Source organism: Balaenoptera physalus, assembly GCF_965194825.1.
Source record: "Balaenoptera physalus genome assembly, chromosome: 9".
Taxonomy (NCBI): Eukaryota; Metazoa; Chordata; class Mammalia; order Artiodactyla; family Balaenopteridae; genus Balaenoptera; species Balaenoptera physalus.
In genome coordinates, this window is record NC_138888.1 from 61,422,212 (window position 1) to 61,442,954 (window position 20,743).

A 20,743-nucleotide genomic window follows, 5' to 3' on the forward strand; every position below is an offset into this window, starting at 1 on the left:
AAGGTACTCACAGCAGAGGAAACCATCGTCAAAGTGAAAAGGCAACCTACTGAATGGGAGAAAATAATTTGCAAATCATATATTTGGTCAATATAAGGGGTTAATATCCAAAATATATAAAGAATTCATGCAGCTGAACAACAACAACAACAAATCTGATTAAAAAATGGGCAGAGGATCTGAACAGATATTTTTCCAAAGAATACTTGAAGATGACCAACAGGCATATGAGAAGATGTTCAACATGACTATTAAGGGAATGCAAATCAAAACCACAGTGAGATGTCACCTCACACCTGTTAGAATGGCTGTTATCAAAAAGACGAGAAATAGCAAACGAAGATGTGAGGAAAAGGGAATCCTCATGCCCTGTTGGTGGGAGTGTAAATTGGTGCAGTCACTATGGAAAACAGTGTGGAGGTTCTTCAAAAAGTTAAGAATAGAGCTACCTATGACCCAGCTATTCCACTTCTGGGTGTTTATCTGAAGGACATAGAAACACTAATATGAAAAGATATATTCACCCCCTGTGTTCATTGCAGCATTATTTTTAACAGTCAAGGTATAAAGGTACGGAAACAACCTAAGTGTCCTTCAATGGATGAATGGATGAAGGAATTTTACATATTTATATATACACACACATATATACACACACACACAATGGAATACTATTCAGACTTAAAAATGAGTGAAATCCTGCCATTTGCAGCAACATGGATGGACCTTGAGGGTATTATACTTAGTGAAATAAGTCAGAGAAAGACAAATACTATATGATTTCACTCATACATGGAATCTAAATAAAGTAAATGAACAAACAAAACAAAAACGAACTCTTAGATACAGAGAACAGATCAGTAGTTACCAGAGGGGAAGGGGTTTAGGAGGTGGGTGAAAAAGGTGAAGGGAGTCAACTGTATGGTTATGGATAGTAATTAGACTTGTGGTGGTGATCATGTTGTAGTGTACACAGATGTGGAATTATAGTGCTGTATACTTGAAACTTACATAATTAAAAAAAGAATGTATAAATGGTACATTTAAATGAAAATGGAAAGTTGGAGGGATTTCTCTTCTCACCCGCATCCCATGGAACCTGTGCCATATTATGTGTTTTATTGGGAAAATAGGCTGTGTGAGTGATTCTATATAATCCTAAACATTATAGAATGAATTGAATCTTACTCAGGGCATAGGTTATGAATGTGGCTCAATCTTTAAGGAGCTGAAAGGCAACTAGGAAAAATGGCAAGAGAAGATTATTCTCAGAAATTAAGGTGGAACATTGTAAGTTAAAACTTTCCCTGATTAGTCTACATTACATATTCTATTCCTCTTCAGAACTCCTATTGTGTAACTATATGATACAATTTAACATTTCATTATATAACTGTCTTAAACTTCTTAAAGATATAAACAGTATCTTCTTGATGGTGAAATCTATGATATTTTATATAATTTTTGAGATAAATGTAGCTGTTAGTAGATCTTTTTGGGAGGTCAAAGACATGTTTTATTTTCTCTCAAAGTCTTTACTACCTGAAGCTGACACTAATAAACATTCATGAAGTGTTAAACATTATTCATGAATGAGAGGCATTAAAGCTGTGTAAAAGATTTGGAAATACTGTGTAATTGTTACATGCTTTAAACTATTCTAAAACTAATTCTCACCTTACATTTTTTAAATTAGGCAACAGCTCTACAACTTGGAAACCTTATTACAGGCCAACTGTGATTTTGGTAAGTTTTAAGTGTGTTTAATGGCAAAAAGAAATGGTGCTCCCTTACAGTGAATTGTACATGGGTCTATGATGTGTCATTGGGCTATCATAATAACAGGAAGGAAGTGATAGTCCAGAAGTTCAGGATACAGTTATATATAGTGTTCAGAAAAAGTATGACACTTAAATTTTGTTTGTAGATGAAATTTATAGTATTTTTCCAAATCTGCAAGTAAAATTAAGGCTAAACATCTTTGAAGTGAATTAGTAACTTGCTTTGGGGGTGGGGAGTGGGGTGGAGAACTTAGAGAAATAGAAAGTGCTGGACCTCATGCTGTCTTTCTTGTTTTTCTTTTCTGCTTTCTGTTTTTGTTTTTTTTTGGGTTTTTTTAATTTTTAATTTTATTTATTTATTCTTATTTTTGGCTGCATTTGGTCTTCGTAGCTACGCGCGGGCTTTCTCTAGTTGCAGTGAGCGGGAGCTACTCTTTGTTGCGGTGTGTGGGCTTCTCATTGCAGAGGCTTCTCTTTGTTGTGGAGCATGGGCTCTAGGTGCACGGGCTTCAGTACTTGTGGCAGTTGGGCTCCGTAGTTGTGGCTTGCGGGCTCTAGAGCGCAGGCTCAGTAGTTGTGGCACACGGCCCTAGTTGCTCCACGGCATATGCGATCCTCCCGGACCAGGGCTCGAACCTGTGTCCCCTGCATTGGCAGGCGGATTCTTAACCACTGCGCCACCAGGGAAGTCCCTGTTTGTTTTTAACATTTAATGGATTACTGATTTGTGAGGGAATTGGTATAGTTAAGGTAGTGAAGGAAATTGAAGGGCAGTGTGTTTTAGTTCAGGCTAGCTGCTTCTCCTTTCTAACAGTTCTGGTACAGTGTAGTATTTAGAATCATGACTCTGTGGTCAGCCTGGGTTCTAACCCTAGCTAATTGTGGGTCTCACACTAGGTAATAGTTCCCACCTCATTGAGTTCTTGTGAGGACTAAATGACATAATGTGTGTTAGGTGCTTAGCCTAGTGTCTGTTATTAGTGATGCCCAGCAACCAAAGATCACTTGGAACCCACCTTTGAAGGGTTTATTAGCTTAGGAAGCAAGGGGGAGATATACATCATGAGGAACAGTTGGGGCTTCTCAGTAAGAGGAAGTAGGGAGGGGCTTGTGACAGGGTATGCACTTGTGCTGGCTGATTTGGGGTAGAGTTTAAGGGGGCTATGGCTTTATTCTGGATTTGATGCTGTTAAGAAGCAGAAGCAATTTGATGACTAAGTTAATTTTTAATTTTTCTCTAAAAGGTGGGACACACAGAAGGAGGCAAGGGAAGATTCTAATTTGTAATGAAGCAATAGTCATTTTAGCTGGAAGAAGAGAGTAGTCTGTTTCTGTATTTTGTTTGTTTTTGTGTGGTTGTGTAGTGCCTTGTTTCTGTGTCAGACATGATTACAGAGAGGTTTTGTGTTTTTCTTGTTTCACCATAATCATGGAGTGATCTTGTGTGATTATTTTTGATATTGTATGACAACTGTTTAATTTCAGTAGGGAACATCATGGCCTAATTGTTATCAGCTGTCAGGGCTGTTTTATTTGTTTTGTTTTCTTAGTTTGTTCTCAGTAAATGTTGGATATTACTGTTTCATTATCACCTGAGTCCCTGCTTCATGCCAGGTACTGTGCAAGGTGCTGATGAATCAAAGAGGAAAATTATGCTGCTGAAGAGTTTGCAGTTGAGTAAGACAGATAAACAAGCATAGTCAGCATGGTAAATGGAAGAGTGTAGTAACAGAGGCATGCAAAAGCTGCTACAGGAGCCAAGGGCTTTATCCATTTATGTGCCCATCACTGAGTGATGGCAGATCTTGGTCTTCAAGGATGAGGAGGAATTAGCCAGACAAAAGATTTTGGAGAAGTTTTGGGGATAGGATGAGTTCCAGGTAGAAACAACTATATAGACAAAGACATTGAAGTATATAAAAACATAAAAGTTCAGGGAGCAGGGAGTAAGTAATAACTACGTATGGTTGGACCCGAGTGTGTGTGAGTGGTTAATTTTTGGAAGGGATGCAATCATAGGTGTCTTTGAAAGCAGTGCCAAAGACCTAGAATTTTATTTTGAAACTCCTGGGGAGCGTCTATAAGATTGTAGTGGAAACAGCAAAAATACCTTTACTATATAGCGTGACTTAATTAAATTGGGTTTGTGGAAGGCATTTATTGAGCAAGATTATTCCTTGAAAAACACTTACTGACCTAAAATTACTACAGTGGACTATTTGTTGAAATGGTTACTTGCTACACTGACATTTTGGCTGGTGTTATTACTTAAAAAACTTAATGACAGATTTGTTGGGCAGGTTAGCAGTATTAAAGACTATCCCTACATAAGCTTACTCCTGCCATGCAGCTGTGTCAGGGCTTTGTTAATAAACTCATGTAAACCCTTGGCCCTCAACCCTCCCCAGAAAGCCCTTATGTAGGGTCACTTACTGAAGTGCATATGGTTCTTGTTCTCCTGTTGATTTTACTCCCTGGATTGCTTTCCTGTTGAGGCAGAATAGCATACATGTTATTTTTTACTAATACCTGTTATTAAATATAGCTGTTGATGTTACCCCTTTTTCAGATATTGTATTTTTTTGTCTCTAGGCATTTCATTTGGATTTTTTTTTATGCCTTCCACTGTTTTTAGCTTCGTTGACTGCAGATTCTTTCATCATTGTCATTTCTGGGTCTGTTTGTGTTGATTGATTTTTCTTCTAGTTTTATGATACATTTTTCTGCTCTTTTGAACATCTAGTAATTTTTTATTGTGTGATGGACATTGTAGATTTTACATTGCTGCTTTCTGAATTTTCTTGTATTCCTAAAACTAGTGTTGAATTTTGTTCTGGCTTACTGTTGAGTACTTGTAATCCATGGGATCTTTTTGAGGCTTGTTGTATATTTTGTTAGGACTTTTAAAAAGTAGCCTTTAGTCTAATGTTAATTTAGCTCTAGTAAGGCTTCTGAGGATTCTTTGTGGTGTATTTTTTTTTTCATTCTTGCTGGTGGGATCTTGAACTGTTCCCTGGTTTGAGTAAGCTTTGGGAATTGTTTTCTGATATTTTTCTCTGGCCTACAGATCAGTACTTAGTCGAAGACTCAAAGGGGACCCTCTGTACATTTCTAGGGCTCTTTTTTTTGTGTAGCTTTCTTTCTTCTTTGGTACTTTTACCCTGCAAATTTAGACTACCCTAAACTCAGATCTCATGTCTCTTTGACTCAGATTTGGGCTCTGAATTCTCTCTCCCTGTGCTGCAGCCTAGAAACTGTCTCTAGGTGGGAAGCTGGTGCAATCTTAGGACTTATCTTCTCTCTGGGATAGCAGTCTTGTGTTGCCTTTGTCCAATGTCTGAAAATTATTGTTTTACTTTTTTTGGCTTTCTAGTTTAAGGTGGGAGATGGGTAATTCTGATTCCTTTTACTCCATCTTGGCTGGATGCAGCAGTTCACAGTAGTTTTTTTTTTTTAATTGATTAATTAATTTATTTTTGGCTGCATTGGGTCTTTGTTGCTGCATGTGGGCTTTCTTTAGTTGTGGTGAGCCGGGGCTACTCTTCATTTTGGTGCGCGGGCTTCTCATTGCGGTGGCTTCTCTTGTTGCGGAGCATGGGCTCTAGGTGCTCGGGCTTCAGTAGTTGTGGCCTGCGGGTGCAGGCTCAGTAGTTGTGGTGCATGGGCTTAGTTACTCCGCGGCATGTGGGATCTTCCCAGACCAGGGCTCAAATCCGTGTCCCCTGCATTGGCAGGCGGATTCTTAAGCACTGCGCCAAACCACTGCACCACCAGGGAAGCCCACAGCAGTTGTTTTTAAGAGACAAATTCCTTTATGGGCTGAGAATTGTGACACTGGGGGATCATGACTTTTGTAAGCGAAGTATAATTAAGCTGTAAAAGTGCACTGCACTGTTTGGTATGTAGATATATGGACGGTACCTTTACACTTATGCTTCTGTTTTGCCAAAATAGTGTCCACGTTTGCTCATTTGAATACAAATTTTAAAATAAATTTTGCTTTATGTTTAATATGGGTGATAATTTGTTGCCTATAGTAAGTTTTTTTCCCCTCTTCTCCTGCCTCTCCTTTACCAGCTCCTCCTCTCTCAGGTCTACTACTAATAATCAGTCTCCTCAGGTCTCAGTTTGAGTCTCCTCTCTGTACATCTTCTCCTACATGTACGATCTCATCAGTTCCTTTATTTCTAAATGATAACAACTCCAAAGGTTTACCTACATTCCAGACCTCTCCTTTGCACTCCAGGCCTTGCATGTCAAGCTGCCTGACATCTGTCCTTGGATTGCTTAGATAGTGCAAAGAGTACATCTGTGATGTCTTCTAAAACCAGTTCACGCTGCCCATGTTTTCTCCACTCATTACATGGTGCTAACAGTTGCCTATATGTCATTCTTGATTCTTTCATTTCCTTTAAACTCATATCATCCATCGGATTCCCAGTAGGTTTATGACCAAAATATACCTTCAGCCTATCCATTTTCCTATGATCTCTTGAATTACTGCTATAGGGCTCTTAACACATCCTCCTTTGCCCCTCTATAATCTGTGTACAAAATCTGCTTTAAATGTATACCAATTCCTGTTCCTCCTAGATCAAAACCCAATGAAAGGCCATCTACTGTATTTCAATGAAATCAAAACTCCTTATAATGACTTGTAAGGCCCCAAATGACTTATCCCTATCTCTCTCAACCCATGCCGTCTTTCCCTCACTTCAACATTTACATCAGCAAAAATGAGCAAAAATTATCTGGGTAGTTACTATGTGCAAAACACTCATAACCGCTCTAGGGCAAATGAGTAAACCAGAAAACAAAAGCAGAGAAAACATGATGAGAATTATAGGTAAGTGAGGAAGAAAGAAGACTGACAGCATGGGACATCAGTGAAGCCAGGTGTAGTGAATGCTCCTATAAGGGCAAGTTAATTGAGCACAAGTGGTGCCCATTAGATTGGACAACATGATTTCACTGGTGACCTTACTAAGAGCAGTATGGGGGGGTGGGGGATGGTAAGAACCATATAGGAGTAATTTGAAAAAGTGAAAAGCTAGAGAATTGCTACTTATATGGCTCACACAATTTTTTTGTCACTGCCCACTGATTATTTAAACAATGATTAACATTATCTATTTTGGTTTTAGGGAAGATATCAACCCTACATTGCAAAGCAGCCAATATTAGGCAGCAGTGCATAACATTTCTTCATTATGTTAAAGTCTTCATTTTCAGGTAGGCTGTCAGATGAGTAATATGAATAATGCATGAATTTCTGAGTGCAAATTTATCCAGAATCTAATTGCTTATTGTATCTCATCGTGTTTTAGGTCCCTGCAAGTACAAAATGCCGAAAGTCATGTTCCTGTCCATCCCTACCAGACTTTGGAGGCACAACTTCCCTCAGTGTTGATTGATGAGCTTCATGGATTACTCTTGTATATAGGACACCTATCAGAACTTCCCATTATTAATACAGGAGCATTTGTAAATCAAAACCAGACTAAGGTTTGCTTTGTTTCATTTAATTTTTAAAGTACCAGGTATTTTTTCCTCCCCACATGGACTGTTCATTCAAGAATGAGGGAAATTAGTCAGGAGTGTAGTTCTTGGACCAGACTGCCTGAGTTGAAATACTGGCTCCTCCTTTTATTAATTATGTGCCATCAGGCAAATAACACCTCTTGCTTCAGTCTTTCCATCTGTGTAATTGGTTTAGCTTCCTAGAGTTATTGGGAGAATTGAATAATTAAAATACATAAAGTGCTTAGATGTAGTTTACGTTGAATCATTGATAGCTATTCTTCTTCCAATCGTAACAATGCAAATGTTTAAAAGTTTCAAAGTAAATAAAATAACCTTTGTTTTCTAAAATTTGTATCCTCTTTCCCACTGATAAAAGTTTGGGCAAACACTATCTTATATTTTAGTAAGATTCAAGAAGATCATCTTTAAAAAGTGATGCTTTCAAAACCACATCATTATGTCTGTTCTGGCTTTTGAGATATTTTCAGAATATGATTAAGATTGTTTTAACTGTGCCCCCCTTTTTTTCCCTACCTGTGATGATCAGTCTGTCTGGTTTGGTTTTTAAAAATGTGTTAGCATGACCCAACCTGTGGATGTAATTAACAAATTCTTCATAGGAAAATGTGAGCTTCTGTGAGTGACAAATTATAATTCCCTGTGGCATTCCCTGAATTCTCAATCTCTTCTATTTGACTTCACCAATTTTAATAACATTCAGTTTTTAGGAACAAGTCTTTGCCAAAATATAAGGTACAATTAAATGTTTATGTATTTCTGTGAAATTTAACAAAAATAAAAAATTGACTCTTCTTATCAGGGATCAATATATGTAATAATAAAAGTAAATAGAGTTCCAACTGAATTCACAGGTGAATATATCTAATCCATAGAAACCAAATAGGTAATTGTTTTTAATTGTGTCAATTAATAAAGATTCGTGGGTGGATTGTGCTGGGAGGGATATTTTTCTTTCTTTTTAGTCTCTGTAAATTGGACTGATTTTTATTTTCTGAATATCCATCAAATGCTTAAGAAAATTAAAATTAATAATTTATCTAGCAGCAGAAATAAAAAAATGTGTGCAAGGGTCCTCAAACTAGGTTTTGCCTTTCATAGGCTTTTAATTAGACAGACTTGAAAATATAGGTTATTTGAAGATCAGAAGACTGAATTTTTAAAGCAGGGGAATGGAGTCTTCAACACATAAACAAAAAAATCATATTCTGAAATACTGTTCTCTTCTGAAATATCAGCAAAACGAAAAAAATCATAAAATAAAAAGCATCTTTCAGTCTCTATATATTTCTTATATTTTACCATTCTCATATATGAAAGCTAATGCTTTAATTGGTATTTACAGTTGAGCATGTGTCTTTTATTCTTTTTCAGGAACTTTTTAAAATTAGAGATACTATTTGTTGGTATGATGTATTACGAATATTTTCATTTATCTTTTTTTTCAGCAATTAAGCTGACTTGCTAGGTAGATGATTTAAGTTTTTTTATATAGTTATATTTATCAGTTTTTTCTTTGGTATCATTCCTATGCTATTGTAAAAACATACTTTTTTTTTTTTTACATTTATCTCTTTTATTTATCTCTTTTTAAAAAATGTACTGTGAGGTAGGAAATCTAGTTTCTTACAAATGAATAAGTTAATAATCCTGTCTCTTATTGAATGACCCATGTTTTCCCCACTGATTTGACATATCATGTGTATCCATTTCTCTCTTCCCTATTTTTGCTATTTATTATCTATTCCTGAGCCAGCACTGTTTTATTAGTGTTGTGTTTTATTTTGTTTGCATGTTTGATAAGGCAAGACCCCTCTCCATCATTCATCATAGTTGTTTTAATAAAAAGTATGTATCGTATTTTAATGATTCGAAATGTTGACTGGAGAAAGGTTATTGATAATCTGCTAGCACAGTAAAGAGCACTGGCTTTTGAATCAGATAGAATTAGGTTTGAATCCTAAAGCATTAATTAAGGGGTAAATTTCTTCACCACTTTTAACTTTAGTTTCTTTATGGGCATGACAGTAGTGTCTAAATGATGATCCAGAAGTTCTTGTTAAGATATCTTATGGAAGTTCCTGGGTATTCATTACATTTAAAAACATATTTCCTAGCTAAAGTCTAAAATAAAATCATGAAAATAAGTGTTTAAAAAAATTGATTTACTGCCTTGCAGCTGTAGTAGAATCTCGGTTGGTTAGTAGGGGCCTTTACTATACAAGTCTATTCAGCAGCCCCGAGGTGGGTCTGTCTTAAACAACATCAGTTAAGAGTATATCCTGCTTTTAAAGATCTCCAGTGAAAAAATCCTCTAATGAACAAGACAGAGGTTTTCCTTGAGCTTTTGAATAGTGTTAGGTTAACTTGTGCGTTATGGAGGAGTGTTGTGACATGTTATAAAATACCTAATAAAGTGTTATGAATTTTCAGTCACAGTTTTTAATGTCATTCACAGCTTTTCCCACCATCATGGCATTTGTTACATCTCCACTTAGATATCCATTGGCTAGTGCTGGAAATTCTTCACATGCTTGGTGAAAAATTGAGTAAGTTTATGTATTTCTGATTTATGTACTTTTTTTAATGTAAATGTTTTTTAATCTAAATTGTTTTTTAAAATTATACAATAAGTGCTTTCTGATTATTATTATTTTTTAATCAAACAGTAACCAAACTAAAAAGTGAAGGTCTTACTTCTTTTTTCTAGAGATAACTGCTGGGAACAGCTTGGTCCATTTATCCATCCATCCATACTTACTATCTATTAGTATACATATATAGAAACTCATAGGTAGGAGTTTTGTTTTTCTTTCTAACCACAAATGGTATCATCATATTGTTCTATGTAGGGTTTCATTTAACAGTTTTTTAGAGATCTGTTCATGTTAGTACATACAGTTTTATGGACCTATCATAATTTATTTAGCCAAGTCTATTTTTTGATATTTCTGTTAATTCTGTTTATTTTGGTATTACAAATAATATTTCATTGAACATCCTTATGTAGATATAAGATATACATCTTTGAATACTTGTACAAGTTATTTAGTAGAATAGGTTTTTGGAATTGATGTGGCACATTGCACTTTTAGTATTGTATATGCTGCTCTGGTGTTGTATATTAAGTTTCCACAATTTAAGTACACTAACTGAACATGCCTTTGCCTCATACTCTTGCCAGTAGAATTGTTTTTATTTTTTGCCAACTAATGCGTGAAAAATGATACTGAATCTCTGTTTTTGCAATTTCCCGATTACCAGTGAAGTGGAGCATCTTTCATTTCATTGTCTTTTTATATTTGCTTTATTAATTACTTGTTCATTATATTTTGCAAAGTACTTGTTGTTTTATCTCTTGTTTCATTCTTTCCCATCTTTCTTTAATTAATTAGTAGAGATTTGTATATATTATGGATAGTAATCTTTTATTTCACATGTTGCCTATTTATTTCTTGGTCTTGCTCTTTGACATCTTTAGTTTCCGTTATCAAACTGGCAATTTTCTGTAAATATTGTATAGTTGTAAATTATTATTACTTTTTTTTAAGCACTTGAGCATTTTTAATGTTCAGAACGGTCTTTGTGATTAACACAATGATGTGTACATTATAACCTAGCACTTACTCTCTTAAAGTGTCAGGACTAACTACAGAGAGGCTTACTACTTGACTTCGTTACAAATTGAAAGGATTTCTTTTTTTTTTTTAACATCTTTATTGGAGTATAATTGCTTTACGGTGGTGTGTTAGTTTCTGCTTTATAACAAACTGAATCAGCTATACACATACATATATCCCCATATCTCCTCCCTCTTGCATCTCCCTCCCACCCTCCCTATCCCACCCCTCTAGATGGTCACAAAGCACAGAGCTGATCTCCCTTTGCTATGTGGCTGCTTCCCACTAGCTATCTGTTTTACATATGGTAGTGTATATATGTCCATGCCACTCTCTCAGTTCGTCCCAGCTTACCCTTCCCCCTCCCCATGTCCTCAAGTCCATTCTCTACGTCTGCATCTTTTTTCCTGTCCTGCCCCTAGGTTCTTCAGAACCTTTTTTTTTCCTTTTTAGATTACATATATAAGTGTTAACATACGGTATTTGTTTTTCTGTTTCTGACTTACTTCACTCTGTATCCATCCACCTTTCTACAAATAACTCAGTTTCCTTTCTTTTTATGGCTGAGTAATACTCCATTGTATATATGTGCCACATCTTCTTTATCCATTCATCTGTCGATGGACACTTAGGTGGCTTCCATGTCCTGGCTATTGTAAATAGTCCTGCAGTGAACATTGTAGTACGTGAATCTTTTTGAATTATGGTTTTCTCAGGGTATATGCCCAGTAGTGGGATTGCTGGGTCGTACGATAGTTCTATTTTTAGTTTTTTAAGGAACCTCCATACTGTTCTTCGTAGTGGCTGTACCAATTTACATTCCCACCAACAGTGCAAGAGGGTTCCCTTTTCTCCACACCCTCTCCAGCATTTATTGTTTGTAGATTTTTTTGATGATGGCCATTCTGACTGGTGTGAGGTGATACCTCATTGTAGTTTTAATTTGCATTTCTTTAATGATTAGTGATGTTGAGCATCCTTTCATGTGTTTGTTGGCAATCTGTATATCTTCTTTGGAGAAATGTGTATTTAAGTCTTCTGCCAGTTTTTTGATTGGGTTGTTTGTTTTTTTGATATTGAGCTGCATGAGCTGTTGTATGTTTTGGAGATTAATCCTTCGTCAGTTGCTTCGTTTGCAAATATTTTCTCCCATTCTAAGGGTTGTCCTTTTGTCTTGTTTATGTTTTCCTTTGCTGTGCAAAAGCTTTTAAGTTTCATTAGGTCCCATTTGTTTTTATATCCATTTCTCTAGGAGGTGAGTCAAAAAGGATCTTGCTGTGATGTATGTCATAGAGTGTTCTGCCTATGTTTTCCTCTAAGAGTGTTATGGTGTCTGGCCTTACATTTAGGTCTTTAATCCATTTTGAGTTTATTTTTGTGTATGGTGTTAGGGAGTGTTGTAATTTCATTCTTTTACATGTAGCTGTCCATTTTTCCCAGCACCACTTATTGAAGAGGCTGTCTTTTCTCCATTGTATATTCTTGCCTCCTTTATCAAAAATAAGGTGAACATACGTGCATGGGTTTATCTCTGGGGTTTGTAGCCTGTTCCATTGATCTATATTTCTGTTTTTGTGCCAGTACCACACTGTCTTGATTACTGTAGCTTTCTAGTATAGTCTGCAATCCAGGAGCCTGATTCCTCCAGCTCTGTTTTTCTTTCTCAAGATTGCTTTGGCTATTCAGGGTCTTTTGTGTTTCCATACAAACTGTGAAATTTATTGTTCTAGTTCTGTGAAAAATGCCGTTGGTAGTTTGATAGGGATTGCATTGAATCTTTAGATTGCTTTGGGTAGTATAGTCATTTTCACAATGTTGATTCTTTCAATCCAAGAACATGGTCTATCTCTCCATCTGTTTGCATCATCTTTAACTTCTCTCATCAGTGTTATATAGTTTTCTGCATACAGGTCTTTTGTCTCCTTAGGTAGGTTTATTCCTAGGTATTTTATTCTTTTTTTGCAGTGGTAAATGGGAGTGTTTCCTTAATTTCTCTTTCAGATTTTTCATCATTAGTGTATAGGAATGCAAGAGATTGCTGTGCATTAATTTTGTATACTGCTACTTTACCAAATTCATTGATTAGCTCTAGTAGTTTTCTGGTAGCATCTTTAGGATTCTGTATGTATAGTATCATGTCATCTGCAAACAGTGACAGCTTTACTTCTTCTTTTCTGATTTGGATTCCTTTTATTTCTTTCCTTTTCTTCTCTGATTGCTGTGGCTAACACTTCCAAAACTATGTTGAATAATAGTGGTGAGAGTGGACAACCTTGTCTTGTTCCTGATCTTAGAGGAAATGGTTTCAGTTTTTCACCATTGAGAACGATTTTGGCTGTGGGTTTGTCATATAAGGCCTTTATTATATTGAGATAAGTTCCCTCTTTGCCTGTTTTCTGGAGGTTTTTTATCATAAATCGATGTTGAATTTTGTTGAAAGCCCTTTCTACATCTATTGAGATGATCATATGGTTTTTATCCTTCAATTTTTTAATATGGTGTATGACATTGATTTTGTGTATTTTGAAGAATCCTTGCATTCCTGGGATAAACCCCAGTTGATCATGGTGTATGATCCTTTTAATGTGCTGTTGGATTCTGTTTGCTAGTATTTTGTTGAGGATTTTTGCATCTGTGTTCATCAGTGATATTGGTCTGTAGTATTCTTTTTTTGTGACATCTTTGTCTGGTTTTGGTATCAGGGTGATGGTGGCCTTGTAGAATGAGTTTGGGAGTGTTCCTCCCTCTGCTATATTTTGGAAGAGTTTGAGAAGGACAGCTGTTAGCTCTTCTCTAAATGTTTGATAGAATTTGCCTGTGAAGCCATCTGGTCCTGGGCTTTTGTTTGTTGGAAGATTTTTAATCACAGTTTCAATTTCAGTGCTTGTGATTGGTCTGTTCATATTTTCTATTTCTTCCTGGTTCAGTCTCAGAAGGTTGTGCACTTCTAAGAATTTGTCCATTTCTTCCAGGTTGTCTATTTTATTGGCATAGAGTTGCTTGTAGTAATCTCCCATGATCCTTTGTATTTCAGCAGTGTCAGTTGTTACTTCTTCTTATTCATTTCTAATTCTGTTGATTTGAGTCTTCTCCCTTTTTTTCTTGATGAGTCTGGCTAATGGTTTATCAATTTTGTTTATCTTCTCAAAGAACCAGCTTTTAGTTTTATTGATCTTTGCTATTGTTTCCTTCATTTCTTTTTCATTTATTTCTATTCTGATCTTTATGATTTCTTTCCTTCTGCTAACTTGGGGGTTTTTTGTTCTTCTCTCTCTAATTGCTTTAGGTGTAAGGTTAGATTGTTTACTTTAGATGTTTCTTTTTTCTTGAAGTAGGATTTTATTGCTGTAAACTTCCCTCTTAGAACTGCTTTTGCTGTATCCCATAGGTTTCGGGTCATCGTGTTTTCATTGTCATTTGTTTCTAGGTATTTTTTGATTTCCTCTTTGATTTCTTCAGTGATCACTTTGTCATTTAGTAGTGTATTGTTTAGCCTCCATGTGTTTTTATTTTTTACAGACTTTTTCCTGTAATTGATATCTAGTCTCATAGTGTTGTTGATGGAAAAGATACTTGGTACGATTTCAGTTTTCTTAAACTTACCAAGACTTGGTTTGTGACCCAAGATATGATCTATCCTGGAGAATGTTCCTTGAGCGCTTGAGAAGAAAGTATATTCTGTTGTTTTTGGATGGAATGTCCTATAAATATCAGTTATGTCCGTCTTGTTTAATGCATCATTTAAAGCTTGTGTTTCCTTATTTTCATTTTGGATGATCTGTCCATTGGTGAAAGTGGGGTGTTAAAGTCCTCCACTATGATTGTATTACTGTTGATTTCCCCTTGTATGGCTGTTAGCATTTGCATTATATATTGAGGTGCTCTTATGTTGGGTGCATAAATATTTACAGTTGTTATATCTTCTTCTTGGATTGATCCCTTCATCATTGTATAGTGTCCTTCTTTGTCTCTTGTAACAGTCTCTATTTTAAAGTCTGTTTTGTCTGATATGAGAATTGCTGCTCCAGCTCTCTTGATTTCCATTTGCATGGAATATCTTTTTCCATCCCTTCACTTTCACTCTCTATGTGTCCCTAGGTCTGAAGTGGGTCTCTTGTAGACAGCACATATACAGGTCTTGTTTTTGTATCCATTCAGCCAGTCTGTGTCTTTTGGTTGGAGCATTCAGTCCATTTACATTTAAGGTAGTTATCGATATGTATGTTCCTATTACCATTTTCTTAATTGTTTTGGGTTTGTTGTTGTAGGTCTTTTCCTTCTCTTGTGTTTCCTGCCTAGAGAAGTTCCTCTAGCATTTGTTGTAAAGCTGGTTTCGTGGTGCTGAATTCTCTTAGCTTTTACCTTTCTGTAAAGGTTTTAATTTCTCTGTCGAATCTGAATGTGATCCTTGCTGGGTAGAGTAATCTTGGTTGTAGGTTTTTCCCTTTCATCACTGTAAATATGCCCTGCCACTCCCTCTGGCTTGCAGAGTTTCTGCTGAAAGATCAGCTGTTAACCTTATGGGGATTCTCTTGTATGTTAATGGTTGCTTTTCCCTTGTGCTTTTAATATTTTTTCTTTGTATTTAATTTTTGATAGTTTGATTAATATGTATCTTGGCATGTTTTTCCTTGGATTTATCCTGTATGGGACTCTGTGCTTCCTGGACTTGCTTGACTATTTCTTTTCCCATATTAGACAGGTTTTCAACTATGATCTCTTCAAATATTTTCTCAGTCCCTTTCTTTTTCTCTTCTTCTGAGACCCCTATAATTCGAATGTTGCTGTGTTTAATGTTGTCCCAGAGGTCTCTGAGACTGTCCTCAATTCTTTTCATTCTTTTTTCTTTATTCTTCTCTACAGTAGTTATTTCCACAATTTTATCTTCCAGGTCACTTATCCGTTCTTCTGCCTCAGTTATTCTGCTATTGATTCCTTCTAGAGAATTTTTAATTTCATTTATTGTGTTGTTCATTGTTGTTTGTTTGCTCTTTAGTTCTTCTAGGTCCTTTTTAAGCGTTTCTTGTATTTTCTCCATTCTATTTCCAAGATTTTGGAACATCTTTACTATCATTACTCAGAATTCTTTTTCAGGTAGACTGCCTATTTCCTCTTCATCTGTTTGATGTGGTGGGTTTTTACCTTGCTCCTTCATCTGCTGTGTGTTTCTCTGTCTTCTCATTTTGGTTAACTTACTGTGTTTGGGGTCTCCTTTTCGCAGTCTGCAGGTTCATAGTTCCTGTTGTTTTTGGTGTCTGCCCCTAGTGGCTAAGGTTGGTTCAGTGTATTGTGTAGGCTTCCTGTTGGAGGGGACTAGTGCCTGTGTTCTGGTGGATGAAGCTGGATCTTATCTTTTTGGTGGGCAGATCTGTGTCCAGTGGTGTGTTTTGGGGTGTGTGTGGCCTTATTATGATTTTAGGCAACCTCTCTGCTAAAGGGTGGGGTTGTGTTCCTGTCCTGCTAGTTGTTTGACATAGGGTGTCCAGCACTGTAGCTTGCTGGTCGTTGAGTGGAACTGGGTCTTAGCTTTGACATGGAGGTATCTGGGAGAGCTTTCGCCGTTTGACATTACATGGAGCTGGGAGGTCTCTGGTGGACCAATGTCCTGAACTCAGCTCTCCCACCTCAGAGGCACAGGCCTGACACCCATCCAGCGCACAAAGACTCTGTCAGCCACACTGCTCAGAAGAAAAGGGAGAAAAATAGAAAGAAAGGAAGAAAAAAAGAAAATAATATAAAGTTATTAAAATTGAAAATTAAAAAAATATTAAAAATTAAAAAAATTTAAAAGTAATAAAAAGAAGAAAGAAAGAAAGAAGAGAGCAACCAAACCAAAAAGCAAAATCCACCAATGATAATAAGCACTAAAAAGTATACAAAAAAAAAAAGAAAAAAACGGACAGACAGAACCCTAGGACAAATGGTAAAAGCAAAGCTATACAGACAAAATCACACAAAGAAGGGTACACATACACACTCACAAAAAGAGAAGGAAAAAAGTATATGTATCTATATATTAAAAAAAGGAAGAGAGCAATCAAATCAATAAACAAATCTACCAATGATAATAAACTCTAAATACTAAACTAAGATAAACATAAAACCAGAAACAAATTAGATGCAGAAAGCAAACCCCAGGTCTACAGTTTCTCCCAAAGTGCACTGCCTCAATTTTGGGATGATTTGTTGTGTATTCAGTTATTCCACAGATGCAAGGTACCTCAGGTTGATTGTGGAGATTAATCCACTGCCCCTGATGCTGCTAAGAGTGGTTTCCCTTTGTCTTCTTTGTTCGCACAGCTCCTGGGGTTCAGCTTTGGATTTGGACCCATCTCTGTGTGTAGGTCGCCTGAGGGCATCTGTTCTTCACTCAGACATTACGGGGTTAAAGGAGCAGCTGACTAGGGGGCTCTGGCTCACTCAGGCTGCGGGGAGGGAGGGTTAAGGAATGCGGGGCGAGCCTGTGGCGGCAGAGGCCAGCGTGACATTGCACCAGCCTGAGGCGTACCGTGTGTTCTCCCAGGGAAGTTGTCCCTGGATCACAGGACCCTGGCAGTGGCAGGCTGCACAGGCGCCCGGGAGGGGAGGTGTGGATGGTGACCTGTGCTTGCACACAGGCTTCTTGGTGGCGGCAGCAGCATCCTTAGCATCTCATGGCCATCTCTGGAGCTCGTTTAGGCAGTGCTCTGAATCCCCTTTCCTCGCGCACCCTGAAACAATGGTCTCTTGCCTCTTAGGCAGGTCCAGAGTTTTTACCGGACTCCCTCCCGGCTAGCTGTGGCGCACTAGCCCCCTTCAGGCTGTGTTCACGCAACCAACCCCAGTCCTCTCCCTGGGATCTGACCTCTGAAGCCTGAGCCTCAACTCCCAGCTCCAACCCATCCCGGCGGGTGAGCATACAAGCCTCTCGGGCTGGTTAGTGCTGGTTGGCACCGATCCTCTGTGTAGGAATCTCTCCACTTTGCCCTCTGCACTCCTGTTGCTGTGATCTCCGTGGCTCTGAAGCTTCTCCCCCGCCACCCCTGTCTCTGCCAGTGAAGGGGCTTCCTAGTGTGTGGAAACTTTTCCTCCTTCACAGCTCCCTCCTAGAGATTCAGGTCCTGACCCTATTCTTTTGTCTCTGTTTTTTCTTTTTTTTTTGCCCTACCCAGGTATGTGGGGAGTTTCTTGACTTTTGGGAAGTCTGAGGTCTTCTGCCAGCGTTCAGTATGTGTTCTGTAGGGGTTGTTCCACGTGTAGATGTATTTCTGATGTATTTGTGGGGAGGAAGGTGATCTCCATGTCTTACTCCTCTGCCATATTAAGGTCTCCTGTAGTTGTAAATTATTAATTATTTAGGTTATAAACATCCTTTACCTCAATACCTACTTTTCAATGAATTAATAATACGAAAATACATATATGTGTACATGTATATGTGTAAGCACTTACATACGTACATGTGAACATATAAAGGTGTACACAAATATATCCTTTCCTCTCTCATGTGGACTGTATTTCAAATAATATATTCTTAGAGCAATACTCAGGTGAACTTACTCTGACAGGTTCAAATTTTGGTATCCGTTACCTTGGTTTGCTCTATTTCATGCCAAAAAACAATTGCACATGGTTAGTTTATCAGTATTTGTTAAAGGAATAATGTTTTAAAGGCTTTTTTGGTTAGAAATATGGGTAAAGATTTTCTGGTGTTTCCTGTCTTGTATTTTTTTCTCTGAAGTGATATTGCATTGTTGCTTTTCAGATGGCCAAATTAAGAAAATCTATTAAATGGTACTTGGGAGGATTGAAACTTTTTTAAACTAATGTCTATCACTGCTCATATAAGAAAGGAATTGCTTTCAAACTTTTATTTGCAAAAAAATTTGCTTTTAACTGTTTATTTTGCAGTTTTGTTATGTTAATTTAAAGGTGTACAGTCACTTTCCTCCTTCTGAATTAGTAAAATCTACTGTAGTTTTAAACAGAATTTATCTTATTCCACTTTTAGAACAAGTTATATATAGTCATCAGTTTATGAACCTGGCAGGTGACAATTTAACCAATGTCAGCCTATTTGAAGAACATTGTGAAAATCTTCTTTGTGATTTAATAAGCCTGTCCGTCAACAGGTATGATAAGGTAATGCTTTACGAGTTCATTTGCACTTTTGGTATTTAATGGCAATAGTCAGTACTTAATGCATGTGGTTTGACCCATAAGAATCTAAAATGGCTTACTTGTTAATTCTTCTAATTTTATATTTACTGTTATTTGGTAGGTGGTTGGGAAAAGAATTTGAGTTAAACATTTAAAACAGGCTGGAATTAGTGTTTTAGAGCTGTTTTTAAAAAAAAATAGCCTTTTCCATTTGTCAAAAATAAATAAAAACAGAATGTTCATGATAATGATTGGAAATTTAATTTCTGTTCAAATAGAGACCAGCCCTTTAATAATCTGTTGTTTTGTTGTTATATAATAAAATAAATGAGTACTTAGCTAAAGTTAGTTGACACATTTAAAGAGAGGTTTTGTTTGGTTGTTTTCATAAAAGGTCTGGAATCATGGGGGAAATTACATCATTTTACTAAATTGCTTATCATAGTGTTTAATGCAGACAGTGATTTAAAAGTGCTATGGTATACATTTATTTTCAAGCAATGGAAATTTGTTGACTATCATCACTTATTTCAGGTTACAAGCATAAATGTTACCTATGGGAAATTGGGATTTATAATTTTTTAAAATTTAGATTGTGTTTTATGTATTTATTATTAATATTGTTTAAATCTAGTCTATGTATTTACAACTAATATAATTAGTAGATTGACCAGATATGATATAGTAATGTCTTGACTGTTGTTTTTTTTTTTTTTTACTGTGTATTATGTTAGAAGAGTGTATGTAGTATGTGAAATAACGAACACATTATGAATTTCAGAAGTCTAGCTATACTTGCTATACTTACAGTGCCTATTCTCTGTATTATTTGGGGCCATTGAGGGTATATTTGTTACAAAAATGGTAAAGTTGCCTAACCTTTATAAATTCCTAATAATTGTACTTACAAAAAAATTTAGTCTGCATTACAGTGAATCAAAATTTATTTTCTATTCATTTTCTTAGAAGTCTTTTTATTTGGCTGATGGATTAGATCAAGGTTTAGAAACCATGGCCCTGTAGCCAAATCTAGCACACCACCTGTTTTTGTAAATAAAATTTTACTGGAACACTGTCCCATCCTTTTTATCCATTATCTGTGACTGATGTTGCAGAACAGTGGCAGAGTTGAATAGTTGTTACAAAGACTATTTCACTATTAAAGCCTCAAATATTTACTATCTAGCCCTTTACAGGACAACTTTGCTGACCATTGGACTAGAGGATTAAAGCAGAGGTTTTTTTTTTAAGTTGAAAATAAAATTCATTGTGTTCTTTTGTTTTTTAAATGGAAATTTATTTTAAAAGTTAATGAAATGGTACTTTTTTTATAAACAGTTTTATGTAATTGAGCATAAATTTTAGGTCACCTGAATCATTCTTTTAAAACATTTGGGGAGATATGTGGCATGTAAAGTTCTGCTGTCTTATAAGTTGCTCTTTTTGGTTCTTTCCTGCAGGTTAGGCCTTCTGAAGCATTAATGAGTCACCATTGCCCATGTCCATGCATTAAAGAATTATGGGTTCTACTCATTCATCTTCTCAACCACAGGAGTAAATGGTCTCTCTCAGAAGTAAGTTATAAAATTGATGTTAGTTATTGTTACTAGCTCTTACATTGAATTCATGCAGTGGTTTTGTCAAAGAAAAATCTTGCGAAGT

General features: G+C 36.4%; 1 protein-coding gene across 5 annotated transcripts in view; it reads left to right on the forward strand.

Moving 5' to 3' along the window:
- The window catches only part of MMS22L (MMS22 like, DNA repair protein), a 140,839-nt gene that overhangs the window by 10,855 nt on the left and 109,241 nt on the right, over positions 1 to 20,743 (forward strand). For all 5 annotated transcript variants that reach the window (XM_082475093.1, XM_082475095.1, XM_082475096.1 and 2 more), the window contains exons 4-9: positions 1,697 to 1,746; positions 6,926 to 7,013; positions 7,109 to 7,286; positions 9,781 to 9,871; positions 18,933 to 19,063; positions 20,542 to 20,655. In XM_082475093.1, coding sequence (XP_082331219.1) covers positions 1,697 to 1,746; positions 6,926 to 7,013; positions 7,109 to 7,286; positions 9,781 to 9,871; positions 18,933 to 19,063; positions 20,542 to 20,655 — 652 coding nt within the window. The remainder of the gene's footprint in view (positions 1 to 1,696; positions 1,747 to 6,925; positions 7,014 to 7,108; positions 7,287 to 9,780; positions 9,872 to 18,932; positions 19,064 to 20,541; positions 20,656 to 20,743) is intronic.